The 27,774-nt window shown below is 40.2% G+C and overlaps 1 protein-coding gene across 2 annotated transcripts; it reads right to left on the bottom strand.

Annotated features, from left to right (window-relative positions):
- Positions 1-5,059: 5,059 nt before the first annotated feature.
- On the bottom strand, positions 5,060-20,359 carry marchf7 (membrane-associated ring finger (C3HC4) 7). Of its 2 annotated transcripts, none has more exons than XM_030048367.1 (11): positions 20,223-20,359; positions 15,255-15,456; positions 14,003-14,149; positions 13,660-13,831; positions 12,881-13,090; positions 11,550-12,753; positions 11,191-11,360; positions 10,965-11,068; positions 6,986-7,087; positions 6,551-6,599; positions 5,060-5,921 (listed from the first exon to the last, which is right to left on the bottom strand). In XM_030048367.1, the coding sequence occupies exons 2-11, from the start codon at positions 15,447-15,449 to the stop codon at positions 5,815-5,817; spliced, it is 2,460 nt and encodes an 819-aa protein (XP_029904227.1). In that variant the 5' UTR covers positions 15,450-15,456; positions 20,223-20,359; the 3' UTR covers positions 5,060-5,814. The 2 variants fall into 2 exon arrangements, with proteins under 2 accessions (XP_029904227.1, XP_029904228.1); XM_030048368.1 differs by having other exon boundaries at positions 15,255-15,452; positions 20,223-20,287.
- Positions 20,360-27,774: the final 7,415 nt, after the last annotated feature.

Raw genomic sequence — 27,774 nt, forward strand, 5'->3', positions numbered from 1 at the left:
AAGACGCATTCCTGTGGTTTTCTTTCAAATAATCATTTTGATTTACTTAACATGACAGGTGTGTGTTAAGTAGTATGCATGCAAAATAATTCTTTGTATGCAATTAGTTGAACTTGCCAAGCTAGCAATGATATTTAAAACTAGACTTTGCTAAAGTTTCTGAAGAAACTTTACATGTGCTTGCCACCATTGCGTTTCTGATATTTTCCAGGCAATTTTGAGTGGCCACTAGGATGTCTGTGGGTAGCTGCTATGGTGTATTGGGTGGTTGCTAGGGCATTGCTAGGTAGTTGCTATGGTGTTGCTGATGGTTGCTAAGGCGTTGCTAGGTAGTTGCTGTGGTGTTCTTGATCGTTGCTAGGTGGTTGCAACGGTGTTCTTAATGGTTGCTAAGGTGTTGCTAGGCGGTTGCTATGGTGTTCCCGATGGTTGCTAACGTGCTGCTAGGCGGTTGCTACACTGTTCCTGATGGTTGCCAAGGCATTGCTAGGCAGTTGCTATGCTGTTACTGGTGGTTGCAATGCTGTTGCTAGGTGGTTGCTATGGTATTCTTGATGGTTGCTAAGGTTCTGCTAGGCAGTTGCTATGGGGTTGCTAGGGTGTTTGGGGTGATTGCTAGGGACTTGCATTGGTGTTTGGGGTGAGTGCTGGGATGTACTGGCAGAAAAAGAGGGGAAAATCTAACAAAACTAGGACGGGAAACTCCTACTCATGCTGATAGGAAGGTCAGAGGTCAAACTGAAATGCAAAGCAGTTCCTCGAGAGTAATGTGTTGCTCAACAACACTCGAGTGGAGCAGATGCTTGCTGACTGCGGCTTGAATCCAGATCTTGCCTCAGTGACTCTACTTAAAAAAAATAAAATCAAATAAACTGAGATTGGCATTGAGTTTATTTTGAAGCTAGTTAAGCCAGTAATTGTGATATTGGTGAGGCTGGCTAAGAAAAATAGTTGAGCCATTTCTACAGTTTCTGAAGAATAGGCCCAATTAGCCCACCAAGTTAAAAAAAAAAAAAATCTGTTCAATTTTAAGGCTAACTGGCTACAGACAGAGACAGATCGGTCTCCATGATCTTCTTCAGTGATGGCTTTGTTTTCCTCACCGTGGTACTGAATTTCAGGCAACAACAAAACCCACAAAACATTGTGTGGTTAACTTAAATTCTATTATTTCACAGTTCTGACAGGTGACATTTTATTGTAGTCTCATAGATTAGCATGGTCACCTCACAGCAAAGACCTGGGTTTGATTCTGTGCCGGAGACTTTCCTATATTGAGATTGCATGTCATGACATGTGAGCCATTTTGGCATGATTTACCTCTGGGGGCTCTGGTTTACCCACACAGTCCACATGCAAGTCAAAAGGTTTGGAGACTGAATTGCCCATAGGTATGAATGTGAGTGTGTGCGATTGTCTGTCTGTCTATGTTAGCTCCTGCCTTCGGCCCAGTGCATGTTGGGATAGCCTCCAGCCCTCCTGTGACCAGGTTGATGCTAGATTGGCGCAGCCAGAGGGAACCTCTGCAAAACTCTCATGAGAGATGTGTGCAAGCTTAACCTTACCCTAAGACTGAAACATAACAATGGCAACACCAGAGGCAGTTGAAGAGTGTTTACTTTGGAGATTTCTTAAAACAGGGATTTCATATTTATGAATTCATAATAGGTTAGTTATGAGGGAAAAAAAAAACTATTGAATGACCATTGTTTTTTTAGTGTTTTGGGCTGAGTTCAATCATAGCAGGTCAATTTGGCTCGCCAACACAGAAGGTGTGGGCAACTTTCGAGACCTCCACCACAGGTATAATGCATCACACAATATGAAGTTACTGGCAACATATAACACAATTAGCTAGGCATGGAATATAAGCTCGGATTTGATCACCGCAGCTGGCCTCCACATATGAGAGTGTGTGGTTTGTAAATGGTGGAAACACTCCCATGATTTTGTGGTGACACTAGTGATGAAATGTTCCTCGCTCAAAACTTTTATAAAATAGGAGCAACCCAAAACCAAAGATAACCAAAACAAGCCAGTAACCAGTGAAACTAGCTCCTAAAAGATAAAAATTTCAAACCATTGTTTGATGAAATCAGTCAATTAATCTCTTGCATAGGCCGCAATTTTGTTCTAAACTCGACCTAAACCTATCCAAACCCTAATCGTAAAGGCAGAATGAGTAGGATTTGTCGGTTGCAGTGCGTAACCACGTTCAAAGCTGAAGGCCAACCCCAGATTCACTCTCATCGTGGGTCGAGCTTTGTCTGCTTGATGTTTCGCCTCGCTACATTTCCGTCCATGTTTGGGATTTTCATGGCTTCCTATCGGATGTGGTGCTGTTGATCTGACACTGTGAGCTGTGATTGGCTGGAGGCTACTCACCCACTACCCAAAGATTGATGCCCAGAAGAGTCCCGAATTCAGCAAAACAAGTCCAGGCAGACGGCAGTGTCTCTGCAGACACACACACACACACACACCAACACACACTGCTAGTGCTTCAGAAGTGATGATTTAGACAAGGGGTTATTTTTGTAGAAGTCTATACATTTTTTTTTTGTGGAAATCCTGCTCATTCTGCCTTTAAATAACAGTAAAAATACTAATTAAAAAAAAAAATTCAAGTACACAAAAAAGCTATCCACACAGTAACGTGAGTAAATGTGGTTACTTCCAGCACTAGGAGAGAAACAACAAGTGTGCCACTTGTTATGCTCCTGTGCACTGATTACTGTTTTTAAATTCTGTTTCTGGTCAGATACAGCATGTGAATGAAAAAAAAAAATCAAAAGTTTTTTTTTTTTTTTTTTTAACCACATTCATCTGCATTTTAAAAATTTGTCAGTACCAAAGCTACAAAAAAAAAAAAAAAAAAAAAAAAAAAAAAATCAATTGGCTGCAGAGGATGTCTTGCCCATCTACATTTTCTGGTTTTAAAATCTGGTCCATTTGGCAATTTGTGACTTTAATAACAATTATTATTATCTGTAAGAACCAACAAACGTACGCACTTGCTGGCATCGCTTTGTGCTTTCTCTTTCTAATGAAGGCTTGGTGGAACACTCACCCACCTAACCAACTAACTTGTTGCTGGAGTGATCGCTAGGGCCTGGCATTCGTTTTTGGGGCAATGGCTGGGATGTAGTGGCAGCAGTACTTGTGGCCACTGAGACAGAACAGCAGAGTAACAGAGGCATTCAGGGACATTTGGGAACTCTAGAGTCAAATGGACAATGCCAGTGATGAAAGACATACTTTGATCTTCTGTTAAAGTAAAAGTGATACCCCTGCACTGTAGAAATGTCCAGCATACAAATACACTCATAGCACAAAAAGAACACAAATGAAAATTACAGAAACCCTAAATGCCACCGTGTGTGCCATGTAGCCAATGACAGGCAGGTGTGTCACTGTCTGCCCACAGACAGAAGTGATGTTTTAGAAAGTTCACAGCATGAGTGACAGTGTTACTTGTGAGATAATCTCCTCCAAGTAATGGTCAAATAAATGTTTATTAATCAGTTTATAAGTTTATAAGTCCTATCAGAAAATAAAATGTATCAGCAGAAACGTAAGGCTTTGATTGGCAAATTGTGTGAAAATTGTGTGCCAACTCCCAAAAATGTCCTAATATGAACAAGGTAAAAAAGTGTGTTTTTCTCCTTCGCTCCCCGGATTTGGGGTTCCAGTTATAATGGAAGTCTATGAGGCAAAGAGCAGGCACTCCTGCCTCGTTAAGGCTCAGTATGCCAAAAGTTTAAGCCGGTTTGCTTCTGTAGTTAGATTTTCAGAAGCACAACCAATTTTCCTACTACATTATCAATTTTTATGGATGTGGAGTGAAAATTGTGGGCCTTTGAGCAAGTTAAAGAGAAGATTTTTAGACGATTTTCCAGGCCTGCTCCAATCCAGCGATGATGTCACCCACTCTAACTCCATGCAATACACACCCATTATGAACTCAGTCGGACCAAAAAAAAAAGCACCGTTTTACACCAAACTAAAACAGATACCAAAATTTTAACATGACACAGGTTTAGTTCCACTCATGGTGACCCATTTAATAATAATAATAATAATAATAATAATATGTATGCAAGAGAATAAGATGTGTTGCCTTTTCAAGGCAAGCATATAATAAAGCTGATTATAGCCTTGGTAGACTACTTCTACCCATTTAACATATATAAGGCCATTCAATAAAATTCAAAAGACAAATATATAGACTTAATCCAAACTTTAGACAAGCTTTAAGATGGAAATTAATGCAAAATTAAATATTTTTGGTTTAGATAAGTTATTAAGCAGTTCCTGTTAGTCTGGAGTTGGCATCACATGGCAGGACTCTTGGAAGCAATGAAGGGATTTATTGATTTTTTTTTTTTTTTTTTTTTTTTTTTTACAAAAGAAGTAGCTCATAAGATGGTAGGGTACCCCAACTGATTTCATGAGAGATCAGGCACAACTTTGACCCTTTGCCATCCATAAAACCAAAGCCCACCCAACATCAGACAGGCCATTTAATTTGAATAGTAGCATTAAATTCATCAGCAACAAAAGGTATTTCTGTGGATGCAGTGTTTACATCATTCTGGACACCGGGGTACTAGTCTTACACACTGTGTAGTGTAAATGAAAAGATCTAAATCCTTTTCAAAACTATTTAATTGGACTTGTGCTCACTCTTTGATTTAAACTTGGATTTACACACCTGACTTGAATTTTTCTTCTTGAAATCCAAATGGAACTGACTTGGTCCTACCACTATTTCTTTCTCCCAGCTGAGATAATCATACTTCCATTTGTAACTTTCTGGGAACAACATAATCTCTTCCATCAGCTTACCTCTGAGGTAATGTCAGGCAACTTGAAACCAGAACAGCAACAGCAGGGAGCACTGTTGGAAATTATACAACCTCAAATGTTAAATCCAGAGTCTAGAATCTCAATAGAGTCTCAAACAACAAAGCAGCAGGAAAAGTTAATGTCTTTCTAACCGTCTCTTTTCTGCAACACCAACAGCTCTGTGGAAGGATGACACTTGGTTAGCCTCAAATCAGTTTTCATTTGCATTCAAATCTTTATTGCAAAAATTAAAGCATGAAACTAGAATCTTGCATACAGCATCTCCAACAGCAACACAGACAATACAAATGGAGGGGGAAAGGGGGGTGGTCAAATTACCTGTGAAAAGGTGTCAGTTTTCACCTCGTACCTTCACATACTTAATACTCCAGGGGAAAGATCACACAGGAAACCAGACTGTAAAGGGAATAATTGTTTGCCACTTTTTTATATCCTCTCCCCTAATAGCATCCATCTTCCATCACAGCTAAAATACAAATAACCGTGGGCCCATTCAATCCCACCGCTTAAAATTAGAACATTACAATGTTGCCATTTCTGCCATAGCCCAGTAAACATTAAAGCACTCATGGTATAACAGTTCAAAAGACTTGCATTTTTTTATATCTTAATTGTTAAAGTGCACTCAAAGCTCAAAGGGGAAGGGAAATACAGAGGTGGAAACCAAAATATTTCCCCGCCGGTTCACATCAAAACTTTGCATATCTATGAAAGCCACCTACCAAAAACAGGCAGGATTCTTTCTGTGCACTTGGCGTTTTGTTAACAATTTTCTTCAGGATGTCCCACCACAGCCTCTCCCTGTCCCAAGCATTCAGTTTTAACATGACAACATTAAAATGTGTGGAAACGAGGTGAGCTACCACATGGCACTGAGTAGCCTGCCAACTTCTGTTCCTCTGTCCCACTTTATTTTTTTATCCTTATGCTTCCATTTTCTCATAGTCAATACTCTTCTTCAAGATCATCATCGAGGTCAGAAAACTCAATCGATGGCCTACTGTCTCGCACCCCCACCTCCCCCTCCTCCTCGTCTGTTTCCCCTTCAGGACCTGCAAGAGGAGAGAAACTTGTTAAAGGTTTTAAAAAAAAAAAAAAATGCAACCACATTGTGCTCATATACAAAGGTAATCTTTGGTTCAAACAGGTATTAAACAATAGTAAGGGTTGTAGTCAAAGGAATATCTAAAGGTATAACAAGTACAGTAAACTGCAGGGTTAAGACAAGGCTGGCTGCTTTGAATCTTGCGTTCGCAGAGTGAGTTTGATGTTAAAATTCATTGCTTGAAGCTAATTGGGGCAGTTTTCTCCAATGTGTTCACAGCCCATTAGTGTTTCAACAAAAGCATTAAAATCACTTGAGTGGCACTACATATTTTTTTTTTTTTTTTCAAATTTATGATGGAAAGCCCTTCATCATAAGATACTTCTAATGGTCTAAGAAATAGATCATTATGTCACAAAATCGCAGGCTGCAAACCCTGTGGGAGACCAGCCATTGAGTGCTTGTCAAACGTGTAGAGACAGTATTCTATGATTTAGCGGCAATAATATTTAACAAGTCAATTTCATTCACTGATTTCAACAGCACCCGAATGAAAATGTTAAAACATTTTTGGTAAGCAGTCTTTCAGCGCATGCACACAGTCAAGCACAGAAGAGAAGGGATTGTGCAACGTACTTTGAAGATTGTCCATGTGTTCATGAAGAGTTCTCGCCAGGTTGAAAAACTGGGCGAGAGAAGGGAAGAACATTTTGTTTGTTTGATTGTTTTTAAAGGATGAATTTCTACCACATTTGAAATCATTCACATCAAATACATACAAATCTTGACTACAAAAGTTGAAAAATGCCTTTTCTTCATGAATACCCTGCATCAAGCAGTATCAGTACTATGCTGCTGATATATGGTATCTGTACACTGAATGAAAGTTAATTTGACCAACGGTAAATTGAATTAGCACTATGCCAAAATCCAGTGAAAGGCAAATACAATTCTCTATTAAACAGGAATCCCAATGAAAACTTGCTTTTACAAAGCAATTAAAAAGATTCCTCTTCACTGCTGTGAGAAATCATAACTTTTGCCTTGAACTGTGTGTGTGTGTGTCCTCACCCCAGCTTCATTGGCTGCTCCAAGGACATCCGAGAACCTCTGCTCACATAGATGCAGCAGCACCACCAGATAGAGCCCACTGCTGATGAACTCGTACTCTGACTAAGGAGGAAATGCCAATTCAGACATTGTGAATCAAGAGCAATCAACTTCACTACTTCACCCAGTTCAGCATTCTGATTTCATTTGCCACTGAAGCCTTGTCTGATTTGATCTTTCAGGAGATTTTGTTACATATTTTTAGTCCATAATGTTACAGGGGACATCACATGCACCAAGCGTTTTTGCAGAAGGACAAATTGTACCCTGATCAAGCAAATCAAAGACTGATTTAGGTTAGGACTTGGCAATATGACCAGAAATCCTTGAACATGACACGTTTACCTTTACATGAAAACAAAACAAGTTCTTCACACCTTGGTGCACAAATACTGCATTCTCTATTTATGTCAGAGCTGTTACTAGAATTTCGAAACTGAGTAAATCCCTCACATTATAAGTAATATGCAGGCAAAAATGTTTTTTTGAATATTCAATTACAAACACACATTGGAATACCGAAAATAATCCTGTCACCCTTTGTAAATCTCAGTGAGAAGGTAACTTGAGGTGAGCGAGCATCATTCGAGATGAGGTGGAGGCGCCATTTGATACCGTCTGAGTGATACGCTGACCTCAACTTGCCTCCTTGTGAAATAAATGTTATACAAAAAAAAACAAACAAGTAAAACAGCTTACGGAAGTTCATTCCATTTATGTATTATTCCAGTTTCATATCACCTCTGTTGTATAAATATTTGTCTGGGCAAGTCTGCGGAGGTGATGGAAAATACCACTAACAGACTCAAGGGGTGACTGAGGTCATCAAGTTTCAAATTCCACCGGTGACAGTTTCAAATTAATGCGGTCCTGTCCCATCATGTGCCATGGAGGACCAACAGTCTGCAGGTTCACCTGCATCACTGCTGCTGGTGAGGTTGTTGATTAGCACTCCTTCAACACACAGTGGATCCTGTTACTTTTTAAATACCTCCGACTTTCTTTCACTGCCTCCTCTATTCCTTTGCGATTTTGACATCTCCATCTTGCATCTCTTGTCCTGATACTTTAGGAAAAAAAAGCAGCTTCAGACTCCACCTCTAGGAGCCTTTGAGTGAGGAAACTGAGGAGGATCCCATCAGGAAGGCTCTAATCAGCTGACACCCATGTTATATATTACAGGGTGTCTACAGGTATCAGAGTTAATTTAATGCTTTTAAATGTTAAATTCTAACTCAATTTAACACTGATTTTTGGATAAATCATCTTTTTCATTTAAATCAACATTACAAGTAAACATAAAGGTTAGTGCCATAAATTTTACTTTTTACCACAGCACTTGGGACAAGTAACTAAGAATTTTCTTGGCATTTTCCAAACCAGTAATATAGCAGGAAAATACAAATTCGTTCAATGGTAGGTTTAGAGTTTTGTAACGTCAGGAATGCTCACTCTCAAGCAGAAGCGCGGACTTAATGCATTTAGTGTGTTGTGCAGCACAATCTTTATTATAGCACAACATTATAACTTGCACTTTGAATATGGCAGCCATTAAGAGCTGAATGAGGGGGCAATGTCCTCAACGAGTTAAGTGCTGCCCATAGTGGACCTCATGTACAAGGCTAATGTGAGCAATTCATACCCTGTGCATAATTCAGTTACTTTCTATAAATTCAACAAGCTAAAATGTTCTGTATGTAATATGCATTGGTATTACAGCAAGAAAATCCATCCCTTTCATATATGACACTGAAAACTGTTTTGCACCCAAACGTTTAATAACTCTGAGATTCAAACACTGTAACGTCTGCTGAGTCATGACTCAGCGGCCCGGGTTTGAATAGGAACCCAGGGCCTTTGCCGCATGTCATCCCCTCTCTCCTCTGCCCTTCCTGCCTCTATCTACTGTCACTATCAAATAAAGCAGAAATGGCAAACAAACAAGCAAACAAAAAAGAAAAACTTACTAAAACAAATACACTTTGTGGACTTGTATTGGTATAAAAAAAAATACAATCAGCCTAATTTAAGTTTCAGCGTCAAGCTGTCCTTATTTTTTCCAGAAATATTAACAGAAGCAGGGAAGCATGGAACCATGGAAGAACCGTCTGGCTTTTTTAAATCTCTGCCTTCAAACAGAGGAAGAAGATTATCAGTGAAATCACCTGGCACAGGTTTTGATTGGAAGGAAAACCTGCAGATTCTTGACCCTCCATGGTGGCACATACAGTAGGACCTCAGATATCTGACCCGGGTGAACAGATTTCTAAACCAAACGTACAAATAAAAAAATTTCCCCCCTCAGCTGATCCGCCTGGGGTCAGCTGATTGGAAAAAAAGAGTAAATCTTTTATACTGTTTTCTGACTATGTTTTCATAGTTTTTAGAAAAATGCAGGTCTTCTGGCTTTAGTTTTATTCTCTGCCACTGTAAATTATACATATCAATAGCACTGTAAAGTAAAAAGACTGTTCTTATCGAACATTAAAATCTGTTTTCACTGTGGCTATGCTCCTGAACATATATATTCAGAATGAACAAGAACAAAGAACAGTTAGAATCAGTAAGAAGATAAATGTATAAAAGAAAATATACACTACTCACAAAAAGTTAGGGATATTCGGCTTTCGGGTGAAATTTCAGGATGAACCTAAAATGCATTATAACCTTTACAGGTGAACTTAATGTGACCTTCTGTAAACTTTTGAATGCACATGTCCAACTGTTCAATGTTTCAGTACTTTTTGCAGAAGTTGCTGTTCTCTAACAAGTAGTTTAACGGCAAAATTCACATCAGGTGTTTGATGCTCCAGCTCATCGAGGTCGTATCATTAGGGAACGACTGCTGGAGACTGGGGTACCTCAAATGGAGTGGCCTGCACTTTCTCCAGACCTGCATCCCATAGAAAACCTATGGGATCAGCTGAGTCGCCGTGTAGAGGCTCGGAGCTCTGTACCCCAGAACCTCAATGTCCTGAGGGCCGCCCTTCAAGAAGAGTGGGATGCCATGCCTCAGCAGACAATAAGTCGACTTGTGAACAGCATGAGACGTCGTTGTCAAGCTGTAATTGATGCTCAAGGGCACATGACAAGTTATTGACACTGACATTTTTTTGTTGTGGTATATCCACCACTGTTGTTGGCTTTTGTTTCAAGAAATTGTTTGAGATGAGGAAATCACCAGTGTATGCTTCTACTTAAATGCCCTACTTTCATGATATAATATCACTGTAGCGTGAACATTTTACATTTTCCATAAATTTCACCCAAAAGCCAAATATCCCTAACTTTTTGTGAGTAGTGTATAATGCTTTATTTTTTTCTTTTTTGCGCAAGAATAACAAAACATATTTTGTGATACTGGAGGCATAGAATGGTTTATGGTTCCAGTGCCATTTATAATATCTGAGTTGAGTTGGATGAGTGTGAGGCATTATATATGATCTAAATTATATGTGAGGTTGTAGTTCTGAATTGTAAAAAATTATAAATGCTTTTTATCTTGGACTAGAGAAATACACCACTTTATTAGCAACACCCTTGCCTATGCATACAATGACTTCCTGTGGCCCTGACCTGCACAACAATACTACCCTGACCCAAGGCGTTTGATAACACCATGTACATGGTAGCTCTAGGGGCCTACCACCTGGCCTGAAAAAAAAAAAAAAAAAATGTAGGGGAAACGCTATACCGGTGCTCTGAAGACATAAACCCTCGGCTTTGATTTTCAAATGTGAATCCTTGACCCAGGGCTAACTGTAAGGCCTGACTTAATAAGTGCAAGTGTGAATCAAGGCTGAGGAATAGCCTGCCCTTCAGATAGCTATGTTTTTTTCCACGAGTGCAGCATATCAAACATGAGCACAGACATGAAATTTGATCACTCCAATTCACTTGTTATTTAAAAAAAAAAAAAAAAAGTGAAATAGTGACTCACTTGCACGTGTGTCCTGTATAATTCATTAATGTCAAAGTTGTCTATATTCAGATGCAGCTTCTCCTTACAGAGTTCACAGGTTGTGATAGCCTCAAGGTTTGTGCCTGAGAGGGAAAAGACATGGAAATGAAAACTTATACACTGTTATAATCAGCTAAACATACAAACATTTAATCACCACTATGCTTTATGAGAATCAAAATGCTAATGAGAATTCTGCGCTTACCTGAGCTGATTTTGGAGCGAAGCCACTTCTTGATACATTCCTGGTGGACATACTGCAGGCTGCCTGTACAGTGACAGGGCTCAATCAGAGGATTGGATTCAGATTCCTCACCCATCTGGCAGATACGGCACAGATCTCCTTCTTCCTCATCAGAATCCTCCAGCAGCAGACTACAGCAGGGAAGGGGGACACTGTAATCTTACTGTGACTTTGATGCAGGAGTTATTTGCAAATCTTCCCATTTGGTTTTGGGAAGCTAAAATTTGTTGCTTACACCTTTACATTAAACATACAGTGTATGACATAGAGGGATAGGAGAAATGCATGCAAGCTTTGTGTAAGAAGTGAAAATGTCACACCTCTCCTGGATCTTACGCAGCCTCTCAGGATCCCTTGAGGGGACAGGTTTGTCTTTCTCCTTGGCCTCTGATTGGCTCTCAACACCATCCATTGGGTCCACAGCAACAAATATGTCTTCATACACTCTGACTCTTGGGGGAGGTGTAAACACAAGCTGCCCACGGGGACCCTGCATCCGCTGCACCATGACAGTGCTTGCACCAGCAGAGCCAGGCGCCTCCACACCAACTGCTCCTACCTCTTCCTCGTCATCCTCTTCTTCCTCCTCTTCGTTCTCGTCATCTTCCTCCGAAGCTTTATGGTCAGGGTCATCCCATCTCCTCAGTAAATGCTGGGGACGGCTATAGCTGTCCTCTAAGCCTGCAGCCGAGTGTGCACTCTCATCCCTTCCCTCTCTTCTGTGTCGTGAGAAGAGGGGAGGACAGCGGTTACGGAAGGAGGATGAAAGCCAAGAGGAGCCGCTCCCGCTGCCTCCTCGTCCACTGCTACCGTTATTACTACTGCTTCCGCCAGGTTCCCTCCAGGATTCCAGGCTTGACTGGGCTGGTCCGCCACGATGGTTCGCGTTGTAGCTCTCCTGGACAGGGGAGAGGTCGAGTCTGCGACGCCTGAGGAAGGCAAAGGCCTGAGCCGTCTCTGAGCCTCTGCTGTCAGGCTCAATGCTGGAGGTCCTCGCTCCCTCTTCACTATCCACAGCCTCTCCACCGCCTGCTGGACCATCGTCGGTGGATTCAAAGGAGCGAGTGCTGGAAGACCCACTGGAGGAGTCTTGACTGGAGCGGCGTGAGAAGAGGCGGGACAGAAGGCGCCGAGTTGAGCGGCGGCCGTCTGACTCTCCACCCTCAGGGGCCGGCCTCGGCACAGGGGGTGCAAGGGTGTTTAGGGAAGGGGGAGAGGTGGTGTCCTGTCTGGCCAGGGGAGCTTTGTACCAGGAAGAGGAGATGACTGATGGCGATTGAGGGTTTCCTGTCTGTTCCTGGGATGAGTGAAGGCTGGAGGAGCTGGTGACGGAGCGGCCTGTGGTTCTGCTGCTGAAATCACGAACCAGAGGAGATGACTGATAGGAGGAGGGGGACGAGGGGGAATAATGTCGACTTAGGGAGCTTTCTCTAGCAACAGAGGAGGAGGAGGAGGAAGAAGAGTAAACAGTCTCTTTGGGTCGTGCTCCCTGTGCATATGTGGAGGTTACCCTGTCTGGCTGATCTGAAAGCAGGGAAAAGAATGACAATTTGTTACAAATTGGCTTAAATGTTATAGTGAAGTATTGGGTGTATGTGCGTGTGTGTGTGTGTTTGTGTGTGTGTGTATAAACAGCAAAACATATCCCTACACAATGAGGAAGCCAGTCCAGGAGTCCTAACCCTGCTTTCTCCCAAACCAGAGAGACTGGGCTCGTGCCTCGTCTCCAGCTCCCTCCTAGATAGCAGCGGCTTGGAGGAGGAGGTGGAGGACGTCGAAGAGGAAGAGGACGACCGAGACAGTAAGCGACATGAGCTCCAGGGTGAGTCTAACCAGGAGTCACTTTGTTTTTCACCTGCACCTGTTTAAAAGAAGGTATGTTCCAAAGGAAAACCTCATTAGAGCTTTGTTGGATACATTTTCAAACCAACCAGTTTCATTTTAGTAACTGAACTAAGATTTTCAAGTACTTAGGGCAGGGTCAAAACAAAATAAGGGTGTACAGATACCATTTTTTGTGACCAAGTACAAATTATTTATTTAGAGTACTTGCCGAGTGCCATTATGAGTACTTCATATTACATATACCAATATTCCATCTTTTTCAACAATGCTATCTTAACTAACCAGATAACTGCACATGCCACCTCTTGAATGCCATTTTGGATTCTTAGGTAACATTTTGGGGATTTAACAAAAGTTAAAATGCACACTCTAGGCCAGAGCTAAGAGTGTTTACCATTTCACACAGCCTGCAGTAATGGATCTCTTGACACTGGCTCACTTCACCAATGCCACTTACATTTTGGCCAGCTATCGGCTCTGATAACCCATAACCCCCTAAAACCATAACATGAGCAATATCAAATACCTGAGAGGTGAACAAGCCTAACAGTGTTTTTGATGATCTAAGAGCCTGCAGCTGGGTACCTGTAGCACTGCCAAGCCCATTACTGGAATAGGTGGATCCTGTAACTGAGGTGGAAGCCGTCCTTGAGTAGACTCCTCTGTTGGTGCATGACAGCTTGGCCCTTTTTGAGTCACCGTCATCGCTGCTGTTCAACAGTCCCGAGTGTGTCCCTAACCTCCTCTCTGAATCACTCTGGAAAAATAAATACAAACAGCAATCAAAGTGTCAAACTTAGCTTTAGTATTTCACCAGCGTGATTTAACATTGTTAACTATAAACTAAATGGTCAGATGTTTGAGAAATAAACATTTCAGCAGGCTTTCTTTGCCTGCTAAAACAAAGAGCACAGTATATCCTCAGTACCAGTTTGCTCCTGCTGCTGAGGGAAGAGTCAGCCCAGGGGCGGTCATATGATGTAGAGGATGGAGTCAGAGAACACGGCAACTTCCAGCTGCTGGAGCGGCTATCAGAGCTACTGTAGTCTCTCACTGAGCTCAGGTGACGAGAACTCTACAATGGAAAGAGTGTGAAAAATAAATAACGAGTGTATAAATAAATACAAGAAATCCAACACTGATCACACCCCACTTTTTGTTTTGGTGAAATGTTATTTTCGGCTTTTCACATTTCTTTAGCAGTGATGACAGTTATCAAACTTTGTGACCTATGACTACAGATGACTAAGAACATATGTGCTCACACATTTGAGTTAAACTAAAATATAGAAGACAAAAACCAAAGTCTGACGAAACCACTATCTTGAGTAGCAATGATATTCAGTACATTTACTTCTGAAATGTTACAACTGTTAGAGCACCACTTAAATGGACGCTAAACTCATTAATAATATTAACAGTAATTAAAGAGGAAGAGCAATCGCAATCATCTGTTGAGGCTTTGCATCTAGCCTGACTCTTCTGGAAAGATCAGGAGCATCCAGCTAGGGCACAGGCCAAGCAGTAACTCTATCTTTTGAGAGGGCCTTGACGAGCAGCAAGGCTGAAATACACACACTGTATGCCCAGGAATCTAGGCTGGCCTATTAAAAGACCCACTAAAGTGGTTACTGTTGCTGCTGCTGGGGCACCACACATAAAGTGGCTAGCTACCATGCTCCTGTGGGAACTCCCAAGAAAAGGATTTGCTTGAGTGCCTTGCCTCTGCAACGTGGTGGAAAGATGTATGGTTTAAGCCACTGGAGCAACAGAACCCCAAATAAGATGACTCTAGCCTAATAAGTGCAACTGGATTGTTTTTTACTGTTAGGTTTGCCTTGCAGGCCATTTTATTCCAGTTAGACCGGCATTACTGCAGTTGAGGTAATGGACTGGATAACTTTTGGCGTGTCCTTCACTACTTTGCTAATCAGGGATGGACCAAAATAAAGTCAGTGTTAACATACGTAATCAGATACACATAATTTTAAAAAAATCAAAACAAAAAAAATCCTTAAAATAACTTGCATAACTTTGCATTTGTGAGACTGAATCCATAGCCACCCCACTTGACACGGTACACCAGGTGGTAGTCCACTTGGATGATACAAAACAAAATAGCAATGGCATGGTTTCTACCCTTAGCTATTTCAAGCATGTGTTTTTGGTTGTCCGCCTACCTGGTGGTCTAGGCCTGGTTTGAGTGCTGACGAGGCCTGGGGTAAATAGTCACTACTCAGCACCCTCTCCCTACCATATAACCTACTGGAGCCCAGCGAGGAAGAGGAGGATGAGGAGAAGGATGAGGGGGACGTGTAGGACGACCTTGAGCCCGACATAGAAAAAGGAAGTCTGCGAGACCTGGAATCCATCATGGACTGGCTGTTGTAAAACAAAAATAAGAGAAACAAAAATTTAGTTTTGTATAAGACTTCCCTGATGTCTCCTTGATGAAAATGTTAAATTTCCACGGCCTATTAACATGACATTTCTGTCCTTAACTAAAATTTTAAAAATTTATCATTTTATGCTGCCAGGGAAGTGAGCATGACATGAACACAATGGAAAATAAATATTACCTTGAGTGAGTAACTAACTGTTTTGTTTTTGTTTTTTTGGTGATTGAGTTTGAAAAAACATTCCATGGCTTGTCCTAGGACTTTATTCAATTCCCTGACTTTCCAGAAATACCATGACCAGTGGGAACTCTGCAGGAAGTAGACCCTCTCACAAGCACATCCTCTGTTCCCCACCACACAAAAAGACAGGGCATGCCATTTACATGGTGCTACAATCGAAAACAAATAAGGATCTTTAATATCTTGATCGGATAAGTCAGTAACAGTCCTGCAGGAGTGCTAGCATGCCCGAGTTTGCTGATGTAGCTCAGGGACAGTGTGTGCAAACAGTAAAACCCGCCAGCATGCTGCTTACTAGACATGGTTATCAAGCCTCAGCGTCTGTCCTTAGGACTATGAACCCAGTCACTTCAGTGTGACATTTTCAAGCAGCCAGCAAGCAGTCCTGACAGCCAAGTGTCTAAGCAAGCAAGCAGATCCACGTGAGTTATAAAAGCTGCCCTGATAATTTATTATTAAGCTGGATTCCTGAAACCAAAATGCATCACAGAGCCAAAGGTAGCAAGTAACAGACCAGACACCAGCCTGGCTTGACCTTCAACAACCTTTATAACTATAAACTCTGAAAGAAGTTCCTTAATGTTTGCACTCAACAACAACAACAACAACAACACACTTAACTGCTATTTAAAAACACTGTATGGTACGAAACTGCTTTAGTCTTATTTTCTCACTAAATTGTCTAAATCAGGATGACAAAACAAGGCAATGAAATACCATTCTAACACTTCTTCTGATAAGATCTGAATGTGAGCCAGCAAAGTAAATAAAGTAAATAATTAATATGCAGTTGTCATGATGGCCAAAACTTGACATAATGCCAGAAATACTGAATTATCTGATGAACATGAGAGGAAGTCCGCTAGTGTCAAAGCTTAGGCTAGTATTATCATTACTGGGGAAAAAAAAAAAATCAAGAAAATTTGTATCAGTATAATCATCAGTGTTTATTGCCCAGCATTATGGCCCATCACTTGAAAGATCAAAGTTCTGATCAATAAAATAAAAAGCCATACAAAACATCCATAACCAGCTATATTTTCCCTTTGGACCCATGTGTTTTTGATTGAAAGCTGATATTGAGCTACGGTAGACTCACTGGTGTAAAAGAAGTCTCACGTTAACTTGCATGTCTTTTTACTACATGCACACATAAACAAGAGTGATGCTCAACTTAGCAAACCGTGAGCATGCGAGGAGTCTTCCTGCACTGTGCAGATAAGTTGTTTTGCCAGCAGTTCAATATTTAATCTGTAGACACCCTAACCACGTTGGCTGTTTATAGACCAACTGCCAAAAAATATCTGGGGTATGCTAGTTGCATCAGGGTTTAGTTAGAATATGATGAGGACAAAATGCAGTTTCGGTTTCCAGCTCATTTCCGTGTATTAAGGGATTGGGGTTCAACCAATACCAAATTTTGAAGGCTGACATATTTCAGGATTGAAGTTACCGATTGCTATTGATAGGCCCATTTTCGCCATTGTATTTCCATTGCTGGATTTCATAGCAAAGATAAGCAAGTGTGGATTAATCTCAGAACAAAAAAAAAAATAATGTGTAGGTGGACAAACATTAACTGTTAAGAGGAAAAAACAAGTGGCTTACATTTTTCATTCAAAACTGACGGAGCTGGAATGCTTACAGATCCATAGACATTTTTCACAGCTGTCATTTTGACATGAGATAGAAGTGGAAACAAAGGTGTTACTAGTGGCATTAATTTTAGTTTTGTTCCATGTAAGTGTAACAGAGCTTGGGCCTTGGTGATCTGCATGCTGGCTCACTGAAATGGCTCTAACATCTAAATGGAACGGAACCTTGATATCATCAGTAACACCTATATTACTGTTTACCTTACTATTTAGGGCTATAATTTATGTTTTGTTTTTTTTTGTTTTTTTTACAGTTTCCTCCAGATTTTTATTGCATAAACACTGGGGAAGCCTATGAGAAACTGAAGTTGTCAATTACAAAAACTATTCAGACAACACTCAGGTTGGTCGGCAGGGTGGGGAGGGTTTTATTCCACGTTTTTACAGACTGCTGCCATCCCTCAAGCTGTTTGAGTGAAAATATACCCTGACCTCAATATTGGCAGTCAACACCACTAAGGCCTTGTTCAGACTGCAGGCAAATCGGATCTGTTTCTCAAATCAGATGTTTAAGACACTGTTCGTGCTGTTCTTTGCAAGTGATCAGATCAGATTTGTGTGTCCGGGCATCACCAATCTGCATCGGTTGCTGTGGTAACGACATAGGCGTCATTAACTGCGTACACTCGTGACGTGGCTTTCCAATGCGGAAGATTGGGAAATGTACAGAAGCCTCCCCCCAAAGTGGCAGCACACAGTTTATTTCAGCATCTGTTGTTCTCTGTGTTGTCCTCCATGCCGCTCTGCTAGCAGCAGCATGGATTCTACTCAGCTGCTCTGATGCACCTGATCACTCTGGATTTGACACTGTCGTTGTGTGCTGTGTTGAGAGTGACACGAAAGACAGTTTGAAATTGTATTTGAGTGTCCAGACCATCCAGACTGAGATACATCTGTAGAAATCCAATTGGAATCACATTTCAAACCACCTCCAAATGTGGTTTGGATCTGATTTGCAAAAAAAAGCATTTCATGTGGGTTTTGGCTCTCTAGTCTTTCCAAAATCAATCTGGATACAACATGTATATGCCAAAAAGCAAATTTGGGCTGGCAGTCTAAACAAGACCTACCTGGCTGACATCAGATTTTTACTGAAAGGTTATCAACCAAATCTGCAAGCAAACCAATACATGTTGACATGACCGCTTCTTTAAGTTAGGAAGCTGCATCAAGGGTGACTTCTAACCTTTGTGCACCTCTTTGCAGCATCATTTATTATCCAATAGGCCACTTCAGTTTTACGTATTTGAGAATGCTATATAAAGAACATACAGCATGTCACATATATAATATAGAGGATGCCTTGTTCATAGGCAGAAGTTTGTGTGAGCCAGTCACTTAAAATGGTGCTGCATGGTGAGGTTTAACTTCATGCCAGTCAGCAACCAGTTTGTAATAGGAAGTACCTTGTTACCGGAGATGGATGTCTCACTCTGGTTTGCACTCAGTTTGCATTATGAACAGTGTGGTGTCCAACGTGCTCTCATGCTTGAATGTAATCATTTTTGTGATATGGTAATTTTAACTATATTATGGCACCTTCCTCCTTCTACAGGTTGATTGCTCTCCCTCTTTACATTTTATTAGCCACGTGTATTGCTTGTCTCCAATGTCCTCCATTTGGTGTCTGAGTTAATGTTTTGAAATCCGCTATGCAATATGTCACTGTTGTGCTTTTCCCCTCATTTAGCATTGATGACACAAGCATTGCAGCACGTTAGCAAGCAATGTCTATAATATTTTCCAAATTTGAAGACAACAGACGTCTATTTTAATTAAAATCATCTATTATTGCAAACATTAGCTTGTTTTTTGTGTGTTTATTGAAAATAAAGTCATTTCTGCTCAACAACAACCGCTAGCTTAGAGCTAACGTTAGTCTTTTCCGTGTCATTCCCTATATAGGGCAAGTGCTTCACGCCACAGTCCACGTCGAAATCTGTCAATCTGAAGATGCCTGTGCTTTCGACAACGGAGAACACTGCGGGGCAGAACTTAAGACCTTAGCGAGTCCCCAAATGTCCACTGGTAAATTCGGCATACAGGTGATCCATCGGGAAGAAATGCATCCAATAAAAATATTGCTTTAGGATTGATTCTCCTGCTATTCCTGTAGCCCTTTCCACTAAATAATGACAGTGGCGAGGGAAGGGAGCCAACTTTAAACGTTTCATTTTTTAAAATGAAGTGCTGCTTGGTGTATTATTTAGATGCCGAATTTACCAGTGGATCATAAAATTACGGTTAAAGTCCTCCATCCATCCCTGCGACGAAATTATTTGTATTAATAAGCAAAGCAACGCGTAACTGTCGGATATCTGAATAGAGTTTGGCGTGTTGCTCTGCGGCCCTAAGGCAATTATGCTAAACCTTTAAAGTCACTCATTTCCAACCCATGTCAACTGTTATTTGGTGTTTTCCACAACTTCTCTGGTCGTTGCCGACACTATTAGTGAACTCTCGTTAGAAGCAAAGCAAAAATATGATCAGGAAAACAACGCTCATTTGCATGTAGGTTACGGCTAACGTCGAGCTAGCTATAACCTACATAGCTATCCGCTAACGTTACTTCACAGGATGGCTGTTGTCGTGGATCGACGTACGCTAGCTACCCTGGCTGCTTGATCTCCAGTAGCTAGCTCAGATGTTGTTTTTTAGGGTTATTGACACAGCAGCTAAGTTAGCTGCGGGCTGCCCGTGCGGTAAGGTTACGGAGTCTTGCCATTTGAAAAACAAACGTTAAGCGATACTGGCATTAGTTTGTGACGATCGATTTTTTTTTTTATTTAAAGCAGCTGACATGCCACATGAGCCACATTCAAGACAAAACACTGATATCGTCTTATATTCTCACCTTTGATTTCAGCTCTCCTCGCGTTCGGCATTGGTGATGGCGTCTGTGTGTTGACAGAGAAGGTCATGTGATTTATAATGGTCCCGAGAGCCAGAGCCCGTGACCCGTAGACCCAGTGGGCGTGCCGTTGCCAAACGCACCCTGGTTTAATCATCAGCATATTTATTCCCAACAAAGATGGGAATAAATGGTAAATTTCCCACCCACACAACATCAAATAGCGCCAGTGCTAAGCAAAATAAAAACTGATAGTACATTTGTTATCACAAAGCAGCGCCCCCTGTGGCTGTGCCTGACTAGAGAGAGCTATTAAAATATCCGATGATGATGGGGGAGTCTGGAGGTGAATGCCATTCCAGAGGGGTCAACTCACAGATCCAAAATGAACAGAATGGCCACACCTAAGCAAAACATAAGATCCTCCCAGCCAGGAGCACAGGCTCATTTACTTGCAAGAAATGTGAAATTGGCTATAGTGGTATCAAAAAGTCTGAGTTCTCTACTCAAAATTATTGGTTCATCATTTATCAATCACAAACAAGTAAATTTAGGATTTTTTCTCTCAGTAATATATATGTTTTAAAAGTTTGCTTGTAGTTGTATCCACTCAGAATTTCTCAGAATTTGCTATGTCCATTGTTCGCCTTAATCACAGCTTGCATTCTGTCTGGCATTCATTTGCACAATGTGAGAAGCCACATCATCCTAGCTCTCTATTTTAGAGCATCCCTGAGAGTGTCTTATGATGTTACATAATGTTTTCCTTTTTCCCTTTTCAAATTTCCCCACAGTTTTTCAGTGAGATTGAGGTCTGATGACTGTAAACAAGCCCGACATACAGCTTCAGTGCATGTTTAAGGTCGTTGTCCTGGGATATGAATTGTCTTACTCACAACTTCATCCTCATCCAGGTGAGGACTTCACACATCCTCCCTTTGGAAACAGCAGCACTCAGGCATTTTGCATCAGATTTCAAATTAGTCTTGACCAAATAATGTACAGCACAATTAGCATTAAGAATAAAGTTGAACATTTGAGAGTAAAGTCAAAATAACATTTTTAATTTAATTTTTAATTTTTTTTTATTTTTTATTTTTTTTTTATTTTTCTGTATTCATTTTTTAATTAAGTCAGCATTTTAAGATTATAATTGAAATTTCAAGCATAAAGTACCAATTTTCAGAGTAAATGATTACACTAAAAAGCAGTGGTATAAAGTACAATTCTGATATGAAATAATAATACACATTTTCTTAAACCACTTCCTAATGTAAAGCACCAGGAAAACCAGCTTTGTGTTGTGGTGTGCACCTGAGGGACTTTTCTTATTTCAGTATACCCTATCTCTCTATGCAATGAACCAACTACAACTGATGAGGAAACTGCACAATACAATTGTTCTAAGGTTTTAGAGGAGAGCTGATAATTGAAATATTTATTGAAAAAAAGTTTATTACTAACTATTGTACCTATACATGAGAATATTCCCTAGCTTCTAAAATGTAGCATTGGCTTGTAGGTACTTGAGGTCTAACTGAGACAACTGAAGTCCTCTGGGCATATACTAAGAACACTGCAAAAACGCAAAATAGGCCCAGTAACTCACTCAATGTGATAGGAGTGTACAGGCCTCCATCTGCTGATCCTGACTCTATTGATAAACTAGCAGATATTTTATCTCAGTATTCTGATGTTGAAGTGATTATTATGGGTGATTTCAATCTCAATTGGTTTAACAACAGCTCTAGCTACCTGAAAGAGGTCACACATAATCTAAACCTAACCCAGTTGATTACTGAATCTACTCGGCCTAATCCCAAAGATAACTCCAGGTCTGCTCTGATTGACCTAATTTTCTCCAACAGAAAAGACAAAATTACTGCTAGTGGTGTATTCGATCTAGGCATTAGTGATCACTGTCCAATAGCTTGTATAAGGGATAGCAGAATAAAGAAAACTAAATCCCGCATAGTTATCAAAAGAAATCTAAAGAACTTTAATGATGAAGCCTTCCTGCTTGACCTGCTCAACAGTGATATTTACCATACTTCTGAAATACCTGATGTAGATCTGGCGCTGGATTTCTTCAGAAATTCGTTTCTCTCAATTGTTGATAAACACGCCCCCTTTAAAAAATTCAGAGTGAAGGATAGGCAAAACCCATGGTTTACACCTGAATTGTCATCTTTATTCAGAGATAGAAACAGAGCCTGGGCTCTTGCCAGAGACTCTGGTGATCCATCCGACTGGTTGGCATTCAGACAAATCAGAAACAAGTGCACATCAGCTGTCAGGAATAGTAAAATAAATTACTACTTGGAATTGGTCACAAGCTCGTATTCAGATCCTTCAAAATTCTGGAGGGCAGTGAAATCTGACAAAACCAAGAGCATTAACTCTCTGCCTACAATGGTCAGATTAAACAGTTGCCAGATAACAGAACAATCTGAGATCTGTTTGGCCTTTAATAATCACTTTGCCCAAGCCGGTCACTTGTTTAGTGATGAGGCCCGTAATGGTGATGATGATGATGGTGATGACGATGATGATGGTGATGATGATGGTTATGATGACGGTGCCGACGCTGGTGCTGATGATGATGGTGATGATGATATTGTTAAAAACAGACCCTCCTTTGTTGCACATAGTAGAGGGCACCTCCCTGTGTTTTCCTTTAAGCCTTTTTCCTGTGACGCTGTTTATGAATTGTTACAATCCATTGATACCAGGAAATCAACTGGAGAGGATAACTTGGACCTATTATTTATTAAATTAGCAGCACCACTAATAACAGAACCGTTAACTTATATACTTAATCTTTCCAGGTCAACAGGCATAGTCCCTAGCATCTGGAAAACGGCCCATATCTCTCCTCTATTCAAAGGGGGGGACAAAAGTGACCTTAATAACTATCGCCCTATCTCCAAGCTATCCTGCCTAGCAAAAATTATGGAGACACTGGTAAATCATCAACTCAAAGCATTTCTAGCAGAATACTCTATACTGAGCCCATTTCAATCAGGTTTTAGAGCAAAGCATAGTACAATCACAGCCACCACTCTAGTTGTAAATAACATCATATCTGCCCTGGATAGAAAAAAACACTGTGTTGCTCTCTTTGTTGATCTTTCCAAAGCATTTGATACAGTTGACCACTCCCTACTATTGCACAGATTACACAGTATTGGTCTGGATGGAAATGCATGCAGATGGTTTGTGAGCTACTTGTCAGGGAGACAGCAGTGTGTTAAAGTTGGGAGAGCTCGCTCAGAGTTACTACCTCTAACTAAAGGTGTCCCACAAGGATCTATCTTGGGCCCTATTTTATTTACAATTTTTATTAATGACATTGTTCTATCTCTGCGTGATTGTCAAGCTCATCTCTATGCAGATGATACTGTTATCTACTGCATTGCAGATTCCCCACAGCTAGCTGTTGAGAACCTACAGCTTTCATTTAACGTCCTCCAGAATGCACTTATTGATCATAAACTGGTATTAAATGCTAACAAAACAAAATTCATGTTGTTCTCTCGGGCCAGAGATATAGCTCACAATAGCCTTTGTTTAACAACTAAAACTGGAATCAGCATTGAAAGAGTTACAGCATACAAATATCTCGGAATCTGGCTTGATGATAAATTCACTTTTAAATTTCATATAGAAAATCTAGTGAGTAAACTGAGGCAAAAACTTGGGTTCTTATATAGGAACAAAACCAGCTTTCCAATGATTAGCAGAAAGAGGGTGGTGGAGGCAGTCTTTCTGTCCGTTTTAGATTATGGAGATGTGGTCTACAGAGGTGCTTCTCCTTCCACCCTTAAGCCTTTAAATGCAGTCTACCACTCTGCTCTTAGATTTATTACTGGTGCAAAATATGATACTCACCATTGTATACTTTATGATGCAGTCGGTTGGCCGTCGCTTAACGAAAGGCGCGACAAACATTGGTTTCAGTTTATTTTTAAAGCCTTAATTGGCAAGCAACCTCTCTATATCACATCCTTATTGGAATGGAAAACAGGGCCTCACCTGACCCGTTCCAATGACTTAATGTTTTTAAGAGTCCCCCGGGCTAGCTCAGAACTGGGGAAAACTGCCTTTTGTTATGATGGGCCAAAATCCTGGAATGCTCTCCAAAGCTTTTTAAAACTGGAAAGTCTACCCACTTATGCAGAATTTAACTCTATTATCACTAGCCACTGTGTTTCTAATTGTAACTGTTTTAATTGAAGTCCAGGCACATTTCTAATTTTACATAAGCCAGTTTTATAACTTTATTTATTAACGTGTATTATGTGTATTTCCCTTTCTTCTGTTTATTATGTGTATTTCCTGTCATTATAATGTATGAGGTATATCCTATTTGTTGTTGATGTATTTTAAAGTGTATCTCGGCGGCATTGTAAAAGAGGAAAACCTCAACTGTCTTCCGAGAATAAATAAAGGTTTCAATTCAATTCAATTCAAAAAAATCTTACCAAGATTATTTGTCTTATTTCAAGTCAAAAATGTCTTATTATAGTCAAAATATCTCATTACACTTAAAATAAGACATGATCACCTCGGAAGTAAATTGTTTTTAGACAATTTTCACTTGTTTCAAGTGAAAATTTACCTGAAACAAGTGAAAATTTGCTTGTTTCATTGGCAAATTTGCCAGTAGAAAAAGTGAAAATTCACTTGAAATAAGTGAAAATTAGCTGGAAACAAGAAACAAATTTTGCCAATGAAACAAGCAAACTTTCACTTGTTTCAAGAAAAATTTTCACTTGAAACAAGAGACAATTGTCTAAAAACAAGTTACTTCTGAGGTGATCATGTCTTATTTTAAACGTAATGAGATATTTTGACTAGTAATAAGACATTTTTGACTTGAAATAAGACAAATAATCTTGGTAAGATTTTGAGTTTTTGCAGTGAACAATATTTTCCTGTATGCCTATAGTTACCTTACTTACGATCACTAATGTTTTCCTGATATTTATGACTTAACTTTCAAAACATCATTTGATCTTTATTTTCAAAATGTAATTGTATTCTAGAAATGCTGTTTTTATTCAAAACATAATTCCTACTTTATTCTCAAATACTCAACTCATTCTCAAAGTTGTGATTTTTTTCTCAAGCTAGACATGTGCTTTCTGTCAGTGAATGACAGCAGGGTTTATCCCCAAAACAACCCACATCCTCAATGACACCTTGTGACTCTGTGCCCAGTCTGTTTCAACCATATGGGCAACCAATAGGGGACTGTGTTAAATATGACTGTCCCCGTTAATGAGATCATTCAGTCTCAGTCTCTTTCACAATGCAAAGCAGCTAAGACATTAGGTAACATTAGCAATAATGTTGGTACATTCGCAAATTGAAAGTTTGGCCTGATGGTGGCTCTAGAGGAAAGGTCATCGGGTCACCAAATTTGAACATTTGGATAAACGGTATTAAAGTTATTGCGCTGACAGCTAGGTCTGTGGACCCAGCAAAGGTCATTATTCTGAACCTATAATATCCCCGACCTGTTGTATAAGGGATATAAATTTAACACTCCTGCATCCAAGAGTAAACAAAAAGAAATGTATTCCTTAACTGTTACGACAGAGATCCTCAAATATGGTTTGTGTGTGAACATGAGCATGAATGGCAGTTGGAGCGATCTGTAGACAGAAAAATGTGGGGAGACATACAACAATTTACAGGCCCACCAGAGGTACTTTGTGCCAGTCTAAGACGTTACCTTTAATCGAATGGAATGGCCTACTATTCAGAGGAGGACTTGCTTTATAGAAATCACTGTGTCATGAGAAGACATGGTAGATGAGGCTTATGAAAGGAAGAAGCCTGAGCTAGCAGCTGAGTATGAACAGCAATTGTAGTGCCAGAGTATGCCCTGTGGAAATTGGGTGCCATGGATTTGTAGCCACATCCACTATGAGTTTACTCAGGATTCAGGGATTACAGCAGGCCACAAAGGCAGCTTCTGAGGCATCCTAAAATACCAGCCAATGGCTCCGGCTGAGAAGAGAAGACACCAGTTGGGCTCTAAAGTGTGGTAGCATATCACATGACTAAAGCAGGAGTTATATAAATATGATAAAAGAGCATTTCAACAGTAGTAGGAGAGGGGTGTCATCTTTTTCAGTCCTTGGTATAATTGTCTTATGTGAATAACGCTGCTGTTTGCACAAACAGTTCAGTCTTCTGATTGGCTGATTTAGCCATTTCAAGTCAGAGGGGTCAGCCTGTTTGTTATGATGCTTGTGTTTAATACATTTTAATTTGCAGTCAAATTATTCAGGGACATTTTGGAGTTTGTTAATTGGCACCCTTTGGCAGCTCATCATGTCAGATCATTTTATAAGGCGAGTCCAAAACTGGTAGATGGAGAATCCTGACAACCACTAACAGTTGGTGACACCGGTGCATGATAAATTTCACAAATTATTCAAACCGATGAGCAGCCAAAACATAGTTCTGAAAAAACTAATTGCAAAAAATACAAAAAGGTGTAGGCTATAATATATAATTGTAAATTCCCAATTTGTAAATATAAAGAGAACATGCAGAGATATGCCATGTTGAAGAGTTTATGTCACAGTTGACTTTAATATCCATCAGACTGATGAAGTGTGAACAGGCATCCCATGCCATGTGTCTTGCCCATGCCTGGGACAAGAGGGTCTCCAAGGCCCTGCCACACCCTCAACCCAACCACACATACAGCAGACTGCCAGCTGTCCATAAAACACACACAAGGTGTATTGTGTTTGTGCATGACAAAAGAGCTTCCCTCTCTCTTACACACACAATATTTAACCCTTAGACACATAAGTGCATGGAATCCACACTCTCCCATGACAGGTCAAGAATGACCCATATTTGCTTCAATGTATTTTTCAATAATTTAAGCTGCTTATCCTCATCCTTTTTACTGAACTATATTACAGAAACATAATAAAACATGAATGATTTATAATTTGAAATGTGCCTCAGTAAGATATTTTAAAATGTAGGCAACAAGTTAATGAGTATCAAAACAAGATAGCAACCCACCTACTATATGGGCTACCAAACTAATATGTACTTACAGGTGGCAGGTTAATGGCCATGAAAAGATCTAAAAGAAATGTCATAAAGAGCATCTGTCTCCGTCTTATTGCTCTATTATGTCAGCAACACATCCACAAAATCGATATGAATCCAAATGTAAATAAAAGGATAACTCCCACTGCCAAAGTTCAATCATAACAATGTTTCAGAATCATGGTTGGCACCTCTGATCTATAATATACCTTTTATATCTATACACCCATATGATCTGTACCATAGTTATACTTTAGTTAAACCTATGGTCTATAATACAACTAAAACTATAGTTTTTATTATAGATCAGTGGTTGGCGCCATGGATTTTACCAGAAACCTGCACTCAGATAAAGATAAATCAGACAGGTGGGACTGGCAACCAAGAATATGTCATCAGACAAATATTACAGAAGGCAAATAAATACACAGTTTGACATCCAGTGTTGTTGGTGCCCTTACAACCACTT

The sequence above is a fragment of the Myripristis murdjan genome, chromosome 3 (genome assembly GCF_902150065.1).
Source record: "Myripristis murdjan chromosome 3, fMyrMur1.1, whole genome shotgun sequence".
Classification (NCBI taxonomy): Eukaryota; Metazoa; Chordata; class Actinopteri; order Holocentriformes; family Holocentridae; genus Myripristis; species Myripristis murdjan.

Excerpts from the sequence above, each read along its gene's own strand:
- marchf7 (XM_030048367.1), bottom strand. The coding sequence starts at position 15,449 with ATGATGGATTCCAGGTCTCGCAGACTTCCTTTTTCTATGTCGGGCTCA. Across the intron at positions 7,088-10,964 it reads TATACAGGACACACGTGCAA|TCAGAGTACGAGTTCATCAG; the intron begins GTGAGTCACTAT and ends TTTCCTCCTTAG. Across the intron at positions 5,922-6,550 it reads ACACATGGACAATCTTCAAA|GTCCTGAAGGGGAAACAGAC; the intron begins GTACGTTGCACA and ends CTCCTCTTGCAG.